At 40.4% G+C, this 16,171-nt stretch overlaps 1 protein-coding gene across 2 annotated transcripts in view; it reads right to left on the bottom strand.

Moving 5' to 3' along the window:
* Nucleotides 1–16,171, bottom strand: part of ARMH3 (armadillo like helical domain containing 3) — a 151,548-nt gene that overhangs the window by 96,762 nt on the left and 38,615 nt on the right. For both annotated transcript variants that reach the window (XM_070432442.1, XM_070432443.1), the window contains exons 15-19: nt 14,142–14,243; nt 6,789–6,847; nt 4,333–4,398; nt 2,838–2,907; nt 1,488–1,548 (exon numbers count right to left, since the gene is read on the bottom strand). In XM_070432442.1, coding sequence (XP_070288543.1) covers nt 1,488–1,548; nt 2,838–2,907; nt 4,333–4,398; nt 6,789–6,847; nt 14,142–14,243 — 358 coding nt within the window. The remainder of the gene's footprint in view (nt 1–1,487; nt 1,549–2,837; nt 2,908–4,332; nt 4,399–6,788; nt 6,848–14,141; nt 14,244–16,171) is intronic.

Raw genomic sequence — 16,171 nt, 5'->3', positions numbered from 1 at the left:
CCAGAAGACAGACGTTTTCCACACCACTGATTCCTACAGCCAGTCGGCCTGGTGGTCAAATCCCTCTAGTGTTAACTACAACAATTAAGGCTTGGCTAGAACAAGACTGCGCACAGAGACCACAAGGGGGTGCACCAAGAAAGCATAAAAGATGCGGAGACAAAAAAACATGACAGAAATGGAGGATATGGAGCTAAGAATCACAATTTTGAGGGCTTGCCATAAATTTGTGCAGAGCCTCACGAAAACTAATGAGACCCTCGATGCTACGATAAAGAAATTAGAAAGTAAGCATACACGGACTGAAATAAAGAATATTATACCCAATAGCAGACCAGAGGAGCTCAAGAATCAAACCAAAGATTCGACAAAAAACACCCAATTGGAAAAGCAAAATGAAAAAAGAATCCGAAAGTGTGAAGATAGTGTAAGGAGCCTCTGGGACAGCTTTAAGCGGTCTAATATCAGAATTATTGGAGTGCCAGAAGATGAGAGACAGCAAGATATTGAAAACCTATTTCAAGAAATAATGGCAGAAAACTTCCCCCACCTGGAGAAAGAAATGGACTTACAGGTTCAAGAAGCGCAGAGAACCCCAAACAAAAGGAATCCAAAGAGGACCACACCAAGACACATCATCATTAAAATGCCAAGAGCAAAAGACAAAGAGAAAATCTTAAAAACAGCAAGAGAAAGAGGCTCAATTACCTACAAGGGACTACCCATACGACTGTCAGCTGATTTCTCAACAGAAACTTTGCAGGCCAGAAGGGAATGGCAAGAAATATTCAAAGTGCTGAATACCAAGAACCTACAACCAAGATTACTTTATCCAGCAAAGCTATCATTCAGAATTGAAGGTCAGATAAAGAGCTTCACAGATAAGGAAAAGCTAAAGGAGTTCACCACCGCCAAACCAGTATTATATGAAATGCTGAAAGGTATCCTTTAAGAAGAGGAAGAAGAAGAAAAAGGTAAAGATACAAATTATGAACAACAAATATGCATCTATCAACAAATGAATCTAAGAATCAAGTGAATAAATAACCTGATGTTCAGAATGAACTGGTGATTATAATAGAATCAGGGACATAGAAAGGGAATGGACTAACTATTCTTAGGGGGAAAAGGGGTGTGGGAGATGCGGGAAGTGACTGGACAAAAATCATGCACCTATGGATGAACACGGTGGGGAGTGAGGGTGGAGGGTGGGGTGGGAGCTGGAAGGAGGGGAGTTATGGGGGGAAAAAAGAGGAACAAATGTAATAATCTGAACAATAAAGATTTAAAAAATAAAAATAAAAAATAAATAAACCAATGGACACAGACAGTAGGGGGTGAGGGCCTGTGCTGGGGGGCGGGAGTGGGCTGGGAGAGGTTAATGGGGGGAAAGGAGACATATATAATACTTTCAACAATAAAGAATTTATTTTTCAAACAAACAAAAAAAAGAATTTATTTATTTTTTTAAAAACCATGGTACTTACACATAGAGATCCATTGGAAACTCCTTCATCATGTGTGTTACAATAAATTCTACCATCAGGTCTGAATAGGGAAAGGAGAAAAATTAAATCAATCAGAATTAAATTCATTCCTTGCCTTTGAGTTGGAAAAAAACATCTGAGTACACCTTGTACTCATGCTGAGTGGCATCCACTAAGCACATTTTTATTCACATGAACTTAAATTTATTTTACATAAGGCACTTTGGCAACACTTTCACCACCTGCCACTTGTAAAGTAACAAGAAAATTACTTCACTCTCCTACTTCCAGAAGGATGCCTTGACCTGCCAATAAATTCGGATTCAAGGGAGAGTTCGCTGTACAGGTTTTTCATACCATGGTACTAATACAAAATGCCAGCGGGGAATCATATTCTGAGAACCCAGTGATGAGGTTAGCAGAGAGGAAATTATGGATCACATCCATGTAACCAGATACTCAGCTCTAAAGCAATGTCTATCTCATGTCACTATCACGCTCAGTTTGACAGATATTGACTGAAAAGGTCCATAAGGCTTTGGATCAATAGAAGTTTATTATATAGTCTTAATCATTGTTTCTAAAGTCAAGTAGATTTAGAAACTAGGGCTTAATATTCAAATGAAGTGAGATTAAGAGTTCAGATCATTCCCCTGAGGAAAATGTAGCATTCTAACAAAATTATCTAAGATATAACTCTGTCAGCCTCATCTCAGTTTAATTTACTCAGAGGAAGTTTTGCAGGCCTTGAACTTCAAGCCTCCTGGCCAGCTGACACATCAATTTGAACCAAGAAAGGGAGGGAAGAATTTGAAATCTTGATCAGGAATAAGGTATTTTACAAATGTAAATCATGTCTCAAGCTTAGCCTTAGTCATTTATCTCCTTAGAAAGATCTTTTTCTTTGAACAAGAGCACCCTTTAATTGAGCATTTTATTCATTGGAATTGCTTTACCAAACTCAACAAAAAATATGGTTCCTTAGGCCAGGGAAGAAACATAACTAGTAAAAACTTCTCTGAGGAAGAAGTATATCAGCCAGGATCTATGCCTCATCTTATTATTTTTTTTAATATATTTTATTGATTTTTTTACAGAGAGGAAGGGAGACGGATAGAGAGTTAGAAACATCGATGAGAGAGAAACATCGATCAGCTGCCTCCTGCACACTCCCCACTGGGTATGTGCCCGCAACCAAGGTACATGCCCTTGCCCGGAATCGAACCTGGGACCCTTGAGTCCGCAGGCCAACGCTCTATCCACTGAGCCAAACCGATTAGGGCTATGCCTCATCTTAATCATAAAAACCTGTCACTGACTCAGAAAAATGCCAATTATGATGATACTCACCCAGGACTGCACATACTAAAGGACGGCAGGGAAGGTTCTTGTCCGCTGCCTTCTTCCTGTGTCGCATAGGCTTCAAACAAAAAAGAAATGAAATTAATAGGCATCTGAATTGACATCCAATGGCTCACCACCATGGGCTTCATGCCAATAACATCGCGACTACAGAGATGCTATCTTTTCTAGTGGTGGTGGGGCGGGGCAGGGAGGACTCAAATGCTACTCAGTTATCAATGCAAGCCTATGGTAAAAACACAATTCACAGCAAAATTTACAGTCCCAAAGGGTACTGGAGCATACTACACAACGGGAAAGCTGTTATTTTTTACTTTGATTTTACAAGTGGCATTACTAACAATAAAAGAGGCATACTAATATTTTTCTTTGATAAAATAATAAAGAAAAAAAGAGGACACAGTGACTGTGTAAAGGCAGCAACAGTGGCAGTTACAAAAAACAAAAGTAGTCCGGCCAGTATGGCTCAGTGGTTAAGCATCAACCTATAAAACAGGAGCTCATGGTTCGATTCCTGGTCAAGGCACACGCCCAGGTTTCAGGCTAAATGCCCATAGGGGGCTTGCAGGAGGCAGCTGATCGGTGATTCTCATCATTGATGTTTCTGTTTCTCTCTCCCTTTTCCTTCCTCTCTCTGAAATCAATAAAAACATATTTTTTTAAAAAAATTTTTTTTAAAAAGTAAGTTTCAGATATAAACTTCTATGTGATATTTTTTAACATACCTCCAAGTTTTAGGAAATTTCCTGATCCTTCATATCATATTTCCCTCACTACTTAGATGAATAAACAAAAGCAGCATTTAGTTTTGTTTTTTTTTCTTTGTGCCCTTGACCAGAATCGAACCCAGGACCCTTCCGTCTGCAGGCCGACGCTCTATCCACTAAGTCAAACCGGTCAGAGCAGCAGCATTTAGTCTTAACTAACCAAAGATCATACTACATTTTAAAAACAAAAGGCTTAGGCCCATCTCCTTGTTAAAATCTATGTTACTTATACATTCTAATACTACTACCATGGGTAATAATCCATCCTCTCTTGAGTCAAAAACAGCTCCATGACACACACAAAAATCCCGACAACAGGCATGGGTTTGTTGAGTAGCAGTCAAGCAAGAGCCCTTTAGCACAACATTCCACCCACATTTGTTGTAAGTAGGATCAAGTTCATCCACCCCAATCCTGCCAACACAAAAAAAATTTCCTCTAAGAAAAAACAAGAGCCGAAACCGGTTTGGCTCAGTGGATAGAGCGTCGGCCTGCGGACTGAAAGGTCCCGGGTTCGATTCCGGTCAAGGGCATGTACGTTGGTTGCGGGCACACCCCCAGTAGGAGATGTGCAGGAGGCAGCTGGTCGATGTTTCTCTCTCATCGATGTTTCTAACTCTCTATCCCTCTCTCTTCCTCTCTGTAAAAAATCAATAAAATATAAAAAAAAAAAAAAAGAAAGAAAGAAAAAACAAGAAGCAAAAAGTCATACCTACCATTTTATGTAAGTTTACTCGAAAATTCATGTTGTCATCATGCAAAAATGCATTGGCATACTGATCCTAATAAAAATAAAAATACAGAGACAAAGTAAGGAATGAGAGCCATACTTCAGTTTGTAATCTATCACACTTCCTACAAATCCTTGGTCTTTAAGAACTACTTACAAGGACCAATTGGAGAGCTAACAGGATGAACCTAGAGCCTTTATGTCAAACCCTACTTAAGCCATGAGATTTTACTATGGAGTAATTTTCAGTATGTCTCTACCTGGACCAAAAACGCTAAGCAAATTACACACAATAAAAATTAAGGCACAGGGACTTGAAGCAAATGCTGAGAAGAATCTATTTTCCTATTCTCTCTTCCTTCCCATCTGCCCAAGGAGCCTGCTCTGTTTGTGACAGCTTGAAGGTTTCCATAGGGGCTGCAGGATGCATGTGCAGACTCCATGGGAGGATCTACAATTGGGAAGAAAGGTCTGCATCCACTGGGAACGGGTTTGGCATAGCAGAAGAAAACTGCTACACAGGCAGCATGGCAGTAGGCAAGACCCTGTCTATCTCTGGCTTCACCAAAGACTGATGGGAAATCAAAAACATCTCACCATGGATCAGTAATAAACATCCCTTGGCCCTTTCCCAACACCTTAGTTGAAGATCTGACATGCCTATAGACTAATTACTAAGAACTGTTACAATTTGTGAAAAACAACTCCTTTAAAGATTTTCTTAGAACCAGCCAGCGTAGCTCAGTGGTTGAGCATCAACCTATGAACTAGGAGGTCACGGTTTGATTCCCAATCAGGGCACATGACCTTATGGGCTTGATCCCCCATGGGGACTGTGCAGGAGGCAGCTGATCAATGATTCTCATCATTGATGTTTCTATCTCTCTCTCCCTCTCCCTTCCTCTCTGAAGTCAATAAAAATGTTTTAAAATATATTTTATTGATTTTTTTTTTTTTTTACAGAGAGGAAGGGAGAGGGAGAAGGATAGAGAGTTAGAAACATCAATGAGAGAGAAACATCGATTCAGCTGCTTCCTGCACACTCCCTACTGGGGATGTGCCTGAAACCAAGGTACATGCCCTTGACCGGAATCGAACCTGGGACCCTTCAATCTGCAGGCCGATGCTCTATCCACTGAGCCAAACCGGTTAGGGCAGCCGTGGGCAAACTATGGCCCACGGGCCGGATACGGCCCATTTGAAATGAATAAAACTAAAAAAAAAAAAAAGACCGTACCCTTTTATGTAATGATGTTTACTTTGAATTTATATTAGTTCACACAAGCACTCCATCCATGCTTTTGTTCCGGCCCTCCGGTCCAGTTTAAGAACCCATTGTGGCCCTCGAGTCAAAAAGTTTGCCCATCCCTGGGTTAGGGCAATAAAAATATTTTTTAAATATTTTCTTAGAAAGATTTTTGAAAAGCAATTACACTGGCCCACTGTTAATCAGCAGCTCTTCTATAACAAGCTATCCCTAACCTAGGGAAAAGGTCATCTTTTCACAGAGAACGTAAAAAGGGGAAGACTGAGAGAGATCTCTCTCTATTCCACATAGATCACCTTTAATGATTTAATGAAGGGGGAGGTTGAAGCTACAAATTTAGCTCTAAAATTGACTCAAGTTCTGCCATACCTGTGTTGCCACCAAGATCCAGGGTGAGTTCAGGACTAATAATCCAAGCAAAAGTACCTCCTTACAAAGCAAAAGCACCTCTTCTTTAACTCCTCAGAATCTTGTTCACCAAACTGCACTCAGCCCAACTTCACTCACTTTCCAATTGCCTTCTTTGGTTTTTCTCTCCACCTTCCCCCACAGAAACCTGAGCTCCTTTTTTCATTTTGTGAAGTGGAAAAGACCCAATCTGAGCAGCTTCAAAGGGGCAGGATTATATTTTCTAAGGAGGGTTAGGTCTCTCAAACTATTAAGAGCTAGAATCTGCCCTGGTCTGTTGCTCAATGGTTAGAGAGTTAGCGCTCAGACTGAAGGATCAAGGGATCGATTCCCGGTCAAGGGCATGTACTTTGGTTGCAGGTTCAATCCCTTGCCCTGGTCAGGATGCAAGCAGGAGGCAAGCAATCAATGTGTCTCTTTCACATCAATGTTTCTCTCTCTCCTCTACCCCGTCCACTCTCTCTTAAAAACAAAAATAGTAATAAGAGCTAGAATCTTCCAGTTCTCAATTACAGCATGTCATAATTCATGCAGTAAATATTAATTGAGCCTCTACTATCTGCCAGACACTGAGAATAGACTGGTGAGGGAGACATAATACCTGCTATAGAGCTTACATTCTAGCAGGAGAAGACAGACAATAAAAAAGGGGCATATTTTCTCTCCCAAGCTTTAGGACCCTAAAAGTCAGGAACTGTGTGAGAAAGGCAGAAAAAGATAGCACTTTGTAAGAAATGAGCTAATACCAGAAGATAGATGAAACCTACCTCTGCAATACATGTGAGGATAATCAGGCAGAGTTTGCCGCTATGAAGCCGGTGCTCATCTGTAAAATAAAAATAAAACCTTCTCTCTAAACCATCCATACCATGTTTCTATTAGAAGAGAATAAAGATGTGTATCATCAAAAAGAACATTCATTCTTCCTTTCCCCACAAAAATTCATGAATTCATGAATCAAGGTTCTACTAAAGTAATTCTTACTTTTCTTCTAGGCAAAAGAATTCCCCCAGATTTTTTTCCTTAAATATTCTTGGTAGTATGATGGACAGCTAACTACCTTCAGAGAGCCATCTAATTACTGTAATGGTTCTACTGTCATGGCCAAAATCATGGCCATGTCCTTAGCTTTCATATCAGCCCTTCGCTTCTCAATAGTCAGGCCCATTCCCTTTCCAACACTTCCTCATCCACTAGCCATTAGCAACACCATCTATACCCACCTAACTATTCATAGCAAATTGGCAGTGGAATCAGAATGAACTAATTGGAGATCAGGGTCAAGCCCATGCTTCTCCTTGCACTGTGCACATTATTTACAAACAGGAAAGCTGTGAACTGGATCATTTTTCTTCCTGCCAAAGTCATTCACTCTATATACTTACTTAGTACCTACTATATAGCAGGCAGTGCACTGGGCACTGAACAAAACAAAGGACCCTGGTCTCCCAGAACTCACATTCTAGTTATTAAAAGAGCAGAAAACAACCTTGAGAGTAGGGCTCTAAGCCCTACTCAGGACCAAGAAAGAGCTACTCCATCCCCTCCAATTACCAGAACCATCAAAGCTTATTTACTTTCAAGGATCTTTGTGGGTGAGGGGGTGAAATGGAGGTAAGAAGAGGTGCACACCAACTTATCCAAAATAGAAAAATGGCTTATGATGTTTCAGATTAGCTCTGACAGGACACAGATTGAAGTTCATTCTGGAGAGGAGGTCTATTAACAGATTACAGTGCTATAGTAAAGTGAGCTAACATACTTACCCTAACATTAACCTGCTACTTCCTCAAAGATGGAATCTATCAACTAAAACCTGACAATTAAAAACCATAATGGCCGAAACCGGTTTGGCTCAGTGGATAGAGTGTCGGCCTGTGGACTGAAAGGTCCCGGGTTCGATTCTGGTCAGGGGCATGTACCTTGGTTGCGGGCACATCCTCAGTGGGGGGTGTGCAGGAGGCGGCTGATCGATGTTTCTCTCTCATCGATGTTTCTAACTCTCTGTCCCTCTCCCTTCCTCTCTGTAAAAAAAAATCAATAAAATATAAAAAAAAAAAAAAAAAAAAAAAAAAAAAAAAAAAAAAAAACCATAATGGAGGTTGTAGTCCAGAAATACATCTACCTCTCCTCGGAGATAGGCGGTGCAAAAAGAGTAACGATGACACTCCCCAGCTGACATTCCCCATAGCTTACACCAGAGCCCCAGGCAGGGAAAGAGAAGTGCCCCTGCCATGCAAACCTAGATTCATGACACTCTTCTACCTCTACCTCTGGCCACGGAGTTTCTCTGGCATTATTCTCCCTTCCCCCAAAATCTGATGAGCAATTCTCATAGGAAAGCCTACGGCTACTTCTCCACTTTTAAAAATAATGTTTCTGAATGCAAAAATAAGGCATATTTTATTATGAACATTTTTTAATTCAGAAAAGGACAATAAAAACTAAGCTTAATCATACCACCCAGATGTCATATCTGTTAAAATTTTGGTGAATCAACTTGCAGTCCATGTATAGATATACATGTATTTTTAAGTATTTTTGCCTAATGTCTATTTTAAAGATTAAGCAGATTCTCCTTTAAAGTGACACTACTCAAGTCAGAAGAACCTCAGGGGGAAAAAAGACTTTGAAAGCAGAGCCAAATCAATGGAGAGATAAACAAAATTCTGGAGAATTGAGAGGAAAGGAATAACTGAGAGGAAAGGAGACACACAGGTAGCTTCCATGTCATTAATAATTGCTTAAGTTGGGTGGTAGGTTCACATATGTTCACTTTATTATTATACATTATAACCTATGCTATTTATATACTTATAAACTTTATAACAATATTCATATATATTAAAAGTATATGTATTTATATCTATAACAATAAAAGCATAATATGCTAATTAGACCAGACATCCTTCCAGATGTCCCTCTGAAAGACCTTCCAGATGAAGCTGGGGCTGTGAGGGAAGCCCGGGTCCTGGGTGCCAGAGGGAAGCTGGTGCCGGCAGCTGGGGGAAGGAAGGCCTATTCTTGCACGAATTTCGTGCATCAGGCCTCTAGTATATAAAATGATAATGAAGAAAAAAAACGTAATTCCCGGAGAGGCTAGGGGGAGGGGAAGCAGAGCCAAGAATAAATGGCTTCTATGCTCCCCAAAACATAATGAGATCGCTTTAGCAAGGGCATGCAGGTCAGGAGCTTAAGAGACAGGAAGAAAGCCAGTCCAATGAAGCCACACAGGAGCCATTTTTGAAATTAACACTTCATCATACCTAACCTTGCCCCTTGCCATATTTAGGCTGCTTGTTGGCAAAGACCTAATCCAGCCTGTGTTTAGAGAAACAGCCTGAGGCAAACCATAGTGCAATTAATCTGCCCTCAATTTTGCCTTTCATTTCATGGATGGCAAAATGACCAGGACAAAGAGGTTTATATAATCATTAAAGCTAAAAATGAGTTCCCAGGGCCTCAATTCACTGTGTTATATCAAGCAAAGCTAAAAGATCATTTTCAGGGTCACATCTACAGTTTCTCTTTGCTGCAATATGTTGAGAGAAACAAAAAGGTTACCCCTTCCTATAAAGGAGAAGCAATGGCCTCCGGAAACACTGATACACAAGAGTCTTATTATCCTTGCCTGCCTGATCTCACTTGCCAAGTCCCAAAGGTTCACCATCTCTGCAGCTCCCAATGGACTGCCCTATGTTAGGAGTTTGTGATATGGGCTTCTAGCATCTCTCTTGAAAGAGCACACTCACAGGCATAACAGAAGAAAAAGTCTAAGTTTATAAGGCAGAAATCTCCAAGAGCTAATGCAGTATGTATGAGTGTAACAGGATTTAGATTCTGCCCACCCAGCTTCCTTTTAACTCTGGCGATTTATTTCCCTCATTTACTTTTTAGTTTTCTAGCTCTACCAATGTTTCCTTCTAACTCCAAAAGCCCCCATATCCTGGTCTTACCCTCTTATGCTGCTTTTCGGCTCCATTCTGGAATTCCTGAAACCTGCCCAGCCTACCTGGCAAATACTTAATGCCTAAGGGAATGTTAAACTACCTCACAAAGCATTAGTCCCTCCTCATGGAAAGTAAAGTGACAAAAGCAATAGCATTTTAGCAATTTTATTTCTACAATGGAACTGGATTTTTTGTTATCTGGGAATCTGTAGCTTATCCATAGACCATAATTTAAGAACCCAAAACAAACTTCAACTACTGAGCAGAGAGAACAGTTGGTTTCTAAAATAGGATTTAAAGATTCTTACAAGAAAGGCTAATTTTAAAAAAGAATATACACCAACTTGTTAAGAATAATTAATTCTAAAGAGTTTAATTCCAAAAAAATTTCACTTTGCTAGTTAACCATTGCTAGAATGCTTTATTTTTTAACAAATACTATTCAAATTACTTTTGTAATTAGGGAAAAAATATATTTGTAAATGGGAGAAGCCCACTGGATCAACCAGTAGGTACTAAATAAAATGCTAGTTAAAATATTCATTGAAATGCTATGTGTGGCCTGGGATATGTGCCTCAGTGATTGAGCATCAACCTATGAACCAGGCGGTGGCAGTTCCATTACCATTTGGGGCACCGTGTTCGAGGTTTTGGGCTCGATCCCCAGCAGGGGGCGTGCAGGAGGCAGCCAATCACTGACTCTCATCATTGATGTTTCTATTTCTCTATCCCTCTCCCTTCCTCTCTGAAATCAATTTTTAAAAAATTTTAAATGCTATGTGTGGCTAAGAAACTATCAGTTATGAAAAACATTTTTGGGACAACTGGGAAAAAACTAAATATCAACTGACTATTACATGATATTAGAGAATTATTGTTGATTTTCTTAGCTATGATAATGGATATCTTGGAAAAGTCTTTAATTTTGAGATACATGCCAAAGTACTTAAGGTGTGAAGTAGAATGATGTCTACAAATTACCTTAAAATGATTCAGCCAAAATAATAACACACAAATAAATTTAGAGACAAACCAAATATGGCAAAATGTCAATGGGTACATGAGTGATCACTGTAGGATCCTTTCAACTTCTCTGTATATTGGAATTTTTTCACTTTAAAAATTTGGAGGGAAAATACTATCTAAAAGGTTTATTTCCAGAAAATCGAACTTATATGAGGTACCTAGAGTAGTCAATTCATAAAGACAGAAAGTAAAATGGTGGGCAGGGAGGGAGGTGGATGGAGGTGGAAGACAGGGCATAGAGGGGATAAATGGTGATGGAAAAATAAAATTAAATTTAAAAAATAAGGGGAGGGAGACCAAGATGGCGGCGTAGGTAAACACCGGAGACCACTGCCGCAAACAACCATTTCAAAAATACAACTAAAAGACTGAACGGACATCACCCAGAACCACAGGAAGGCTGGCTGAAGAGAGACTCTACAACTAGAAGGAAAGAGAACAGCAAATCGAGGCTCAGAGGCGGCGCAGTGTGGAAAATACAAAGGTACCGAGGTGCGCGCGCAAAGCGGGCTGGTGGCTGAGGGCGCCGTTGTCGTTTTCGGTCGGGAGTGAGTCTCAGACTCTGGGCTCCAGATCCGGGCGAGTCTCTAGGGACCCAGACTCAAACGGGAGAAGCGGGATTATCCGGCATCAGTTGGAACCTGAGGGCAGCTTTCTCTCCGAGGTTTGCAGCGGCTGCCGGGGTTCTGAGAAGCAGAGCCTCTGGGAACGGGACTGAGCGTGGCCATAACTGCTCCCTCCGCCCGCCCTGTTGATCCCGCCCCGCCCAAACTCTGCGCACAGCCATTTGCCGATCGCCTCAGGCAAAGGCTGGATTAGCGCCTCCCCAGAAGGCAGACGTTTTCCACACAGCTGATTTCCACAGCCAGTCGACCTGGGGGTCAAATCCCTCTAGTGTTAACTACAACAATTAAGGCTTGGCTAGAACAAGACTGCGCACAGAGACCACAAGGGGGTGCACCAAGAAAGCATAAAAGATGCGGAGACAAAAAAACATGACAGAAATGGAGGATATGGAGCTAAGAATCGCAATTTTGAGGGCTTGCCATAAATTTGTGCAGAGCCTCACGAAAACTAATGAGACCCTCGATGCTACGATAAAGAAATTAGAAAGTAAGCATACACGGACTGAAATAAAGAATATTATACCCAATAGCAGACCAGAGGAGTACAATAATCAAACCAAAGATTCGACAAAAAACACCCAATTGGAAAAGCAAAATGAAAAAAGAATCCGAAAGTGTGAAGATAGTGTAAGGAGCCTCAGGGACAGTTTTAAGCGGTCTAATATCAGAGTCATTGGAGTCCCAGAAGATGAGAGACAGCAAGATATTGAAAACCTATTTGAAGAAATAATGGCAGAAAACTTCCCCCACCTGGTGAAAGAAATGGACTTACAGGTCCAAGAAGCGCAGAGAACCCCAAACAAAAGGAATCCAAAGAGGACCACACCAAGACACATCATCATTAAAATGCCAAGAGCAAAAGACAAAGAGAAAATCTTAAAAGCAGCAAGAGAAAGAGGCTCAATTACCTACAAGGGAATACCCATACGACTGTCAGCTGATTTCTCAACAGAAACTTTGCAGGCCAGAAGGGAATGGCAAGAAATATTCAAAGTGCTGAATACCAAGAACCTACAACCAAGATTACTTTATCCAGCAAAGCTATCATTCAGAATTGAAGGTCAGATAAAGAGCTTCACAGATAAGGAAAAGCTAAAGGAGTTCATCACCGCCAAACCAGTATTATATGAAATGCTGAAAGGTATCCTTTAAGAAGAGGAAGAAGAAGAAAAAGGTAAAGATACAAATTATGAACAACAAACATGCATCTATCAACAAATGAATCTAAGAATCAAGTGAATAAATAACCTGATGTACAGAATGAACTGGTGATTATAATAGAATCAGGGACATAGAAAGGGAATAGACTGACTATTCTTGGGGGAAAAAGGGGTGTGGGAGATGCGGGAAGTGACTGGACAAAAATCATGCACCTATGGATGAACACAGTGGGTGGGGAGTGAGGGTGGAGGGTGGGGTGGGAGCTGGAAGGAGGGGAGTTATGGGGGGAAAAAAGAGGAACAAATGTAATAATCTGAACAATAAAGATTTAATTTAAAAAAAAAAAAAATTTAAAAAATAAAACTGAGTTCCTGATCAGTAAGGCAAAAAAAAAAAAATAGAGTGGAATGGTGGGCTGGGGAAAGGAGAGACTATAGAGAATGCAGAGTTAGTGTTTAATAGGTACAGAGTTTCAGTTTTGCAAGATGAAAAGAGTTCAGGAGATGGTGGTGATGGCTGCACAATAATGTATATGTACTTAATGCCAGTGAATTGTACAGTTTTAAGTGGTAGGTTTTATGTTACGCATATTTTAGCACAATAAAAAATAATAGAAATAAATAAAAATTGTGAACACAGATATATCTAGTATAAAGAAAAAAACTGAGTTAAAAAAACACAAAACTGAGATATATATTTAATGGAATTTGCCAGTTTCCTCCCAATCCTTTTTCACCCCTAGCCCAAAGATTCTACTACCCTACCACCAATTAAAAGATCATAGAAAAACCATAACAGAAAGAACAGGAACCCAAACAGAATAAACTCAAACTTTCCCATCACCCATTTTTCTCCCACTTTCCTTCTGCATTTCTGGATGGGTATTGCCACTTTTATTTTAAGTGTTAAGGAACATAGTCCCTCTGAATCTCACCTCTTCCTACTGTACTCTGTGCAACAGTCCTCTAATTCTCACCACAAGCTGGTGCTTTCAATTCTTGTCCTCAAAAGGGAATTCCCTGAAGTATGCTAATGCCCCCACTTCCCACACAAAAGAGTTTGCATCTACTTACCAAAATCTGCTAAGAAGACTTGCTAGTTTTTGTAGAGACCATTTTTTTTCTGTTCTATTTTGTAGCACTCCCCCTCCAGCTGCAGGTTTTCCTAACACCACCTAACTGCCATCTGGCAGTGAGAAATCACTGTTTTCCAGTAATCAGGACCATCACCCTGCACAGGAGGCCCCAATAGTTCATCTGTGGAAGCTTCGAAGTATTAATGCTGCTCCTTGATTCTAGCTAAGAATTCTGCCACACCTCCTGCTTCCTGAGCTCCCGAAGCAGCATGTCTTCCTTACCTTTGGTGTCCTGCATGACAATCGAGCTATATTTTAAGAAGGTTATCAGTAGATTACTGGTCTGTACATCTGCATCCAGTGGGAGTTCCACAGAACTTATAACTGCAATAGAACAAAGAAATGCAGTTAGCCTATATTACTTAACACTTCTACCTCCGTAGCCAATTTGCCAGCAGACAAGGAAATCACTAAATAAGCTTTTTCTGCAACAGAGAGACCAAATGCTTATCATAAAACCTTTACCTTCCTAGGCCCTTGGAGTCCTTCCAAGATTAAACTCAATGCCGTACTCTCCTATCCAAGCACAGTCTCCAGGAACAGTGCTTTTATCCCAACATCCTAAGAAGGGTATTTTTTTTCAGTTACAGTTTACATTCAATATTATTTTGTATTAATTTCAGTTATACAGCACAGTGGTTAGACAATCATATACTTTTCAAAGTATTTCCCCCAATATTTCCAGTACTAAAAAGGGTATTTTGATTCCACTTCTAACTCCAAATAACCCAAAAAGATTCAGGGTCCTTCTTAAAGGCACTTTGATTTGTACCTAAGGGAAAGATCTGTACTAAATATAAATGAGTTTTGCTTTGATGAGTCTTCCTGCTTAAAATAAATGACAATTCTTTCCTAATAAGGAGAAATCTTGCTCAATTTTTAGAATAAGTTCTTAGGCTGGAAATACCCAAGACGGAAGGCAGAACTACATTCAAATGATACTCCTTAGTCCCTTACCCCCAGTGAAAGGGAGCCTAAAAGGAAATACCAGAAAACAGGATGACAGTATTATTTGAGACAGCCTGGGAACTGACTTTTATACACCCAGCTGCTTGCTGTTTCCCAAAGAAACTAACCCCTCCATGGCTCCCTAAGCCACAGTCCCAATGACCAGTGAAGAACCAGACCAGGGCTGACCCGCACTGAACAATCTTATGTAGATCCCCCGAGTTTCTAGGACTTTAAATTAGACTTAGACATTTTGGTAAGTGCTTTTACACTAAGACATAATACATAAGCAAAAGGAGGCTGATAATGGCCCAGATAAGCTAGAGAATCTATAGCTCCCTGCTGTATTTCCATCCATGAAGACTCAACTGAGTTTGGGATATTATTCATAATATGTATTCATACCATAATGGATCCCTCTGGAGTTATTATGATATATGCATAGAATGTTTATTAACAATGGGAAATATTTGCATATTATCGATCCATAATACAGAGCAAGCACAGCAAAAAGCCTCATGAGAAGAAATTAGCATGCCCCACCCTTGGCTGTTTTCCCACAGTTCAGCCCCCAAAAACTAATAAAAGACAAATATAGCCCTAGCCGGTTTGACTTAGTGGATAGAGCAGGAGTGGGCAAACTTTTTGACTCGAGGGCCACAATGGGTTCTTAAACTGGACCAGAGGGCCGGAACAAAAGCATGGATGGAGTGTTTGTGTGAACTAATATAAATTCAAAGTAAACATCATTACATAAAAGGGTATGGTCTTTTTTTTTTTTTTAGTTTTATTCATTTCAAACGGGCCGGATCTGGCCTGCGGGCCGTAGTTTGCCCACGGCTGGGATAGAGTGTCAGCCTGTGGACTGAAGGGTCCCAGGTTCGATTCCAGTCAAGGGCACATGCCCGGTTTATGGGCTCAATCCCCAGGGGGAGGCGTGCAGGAGGCGGTCAATCAATGATTCTCTCTCATCACTGATGTTTCTATCTCCCTCTCCCTTCCTCTCTGAAGTCAATGGAAATACATATTTTTTAAAAAGACAAATATATTTTTATGTTGAAATACTAAAAGGTCTTAATTCATGCTATAGGTAAATGACCTGAAACTGTCATTTCAAACTACTACAGCCTATTTTGAAGCTCAGAGCCCATAATCATTCTTTTGTCCAATACATCTAACTGGTAGGTGGGACTTTTTCCCCATCCACTCACAGCAATAACTGGAAAACTATCTATATATATAAAAGCCAAGCGACTGGAACGGCCGGTTTCTATGACATGCACTGCAGCGGCCAACCAGCCCAA

This window comes from Myotis yumanensis, unplaced genomic scaffold (genome assembly GCF_028538775.1).
Source record: "Myotis yumanensis isolate MYYU_CA2020_CCGP unplaced genomic scaffold, mMyoYum1.0.hap1 SCAF_13, whole genome shotgun sequence".
Lineage (NCBI taxonomy): Eukaryota > Metazoa > Chordata > Mammalia > Chiroptera > Vespertilionidae > Myotis > Myotis yumanensis.
The sequence above is the reverse complement of the archived record's forward strand: the minus strand, read 5'-3'. Positions and strand labels throughout refer to the sequence as shown.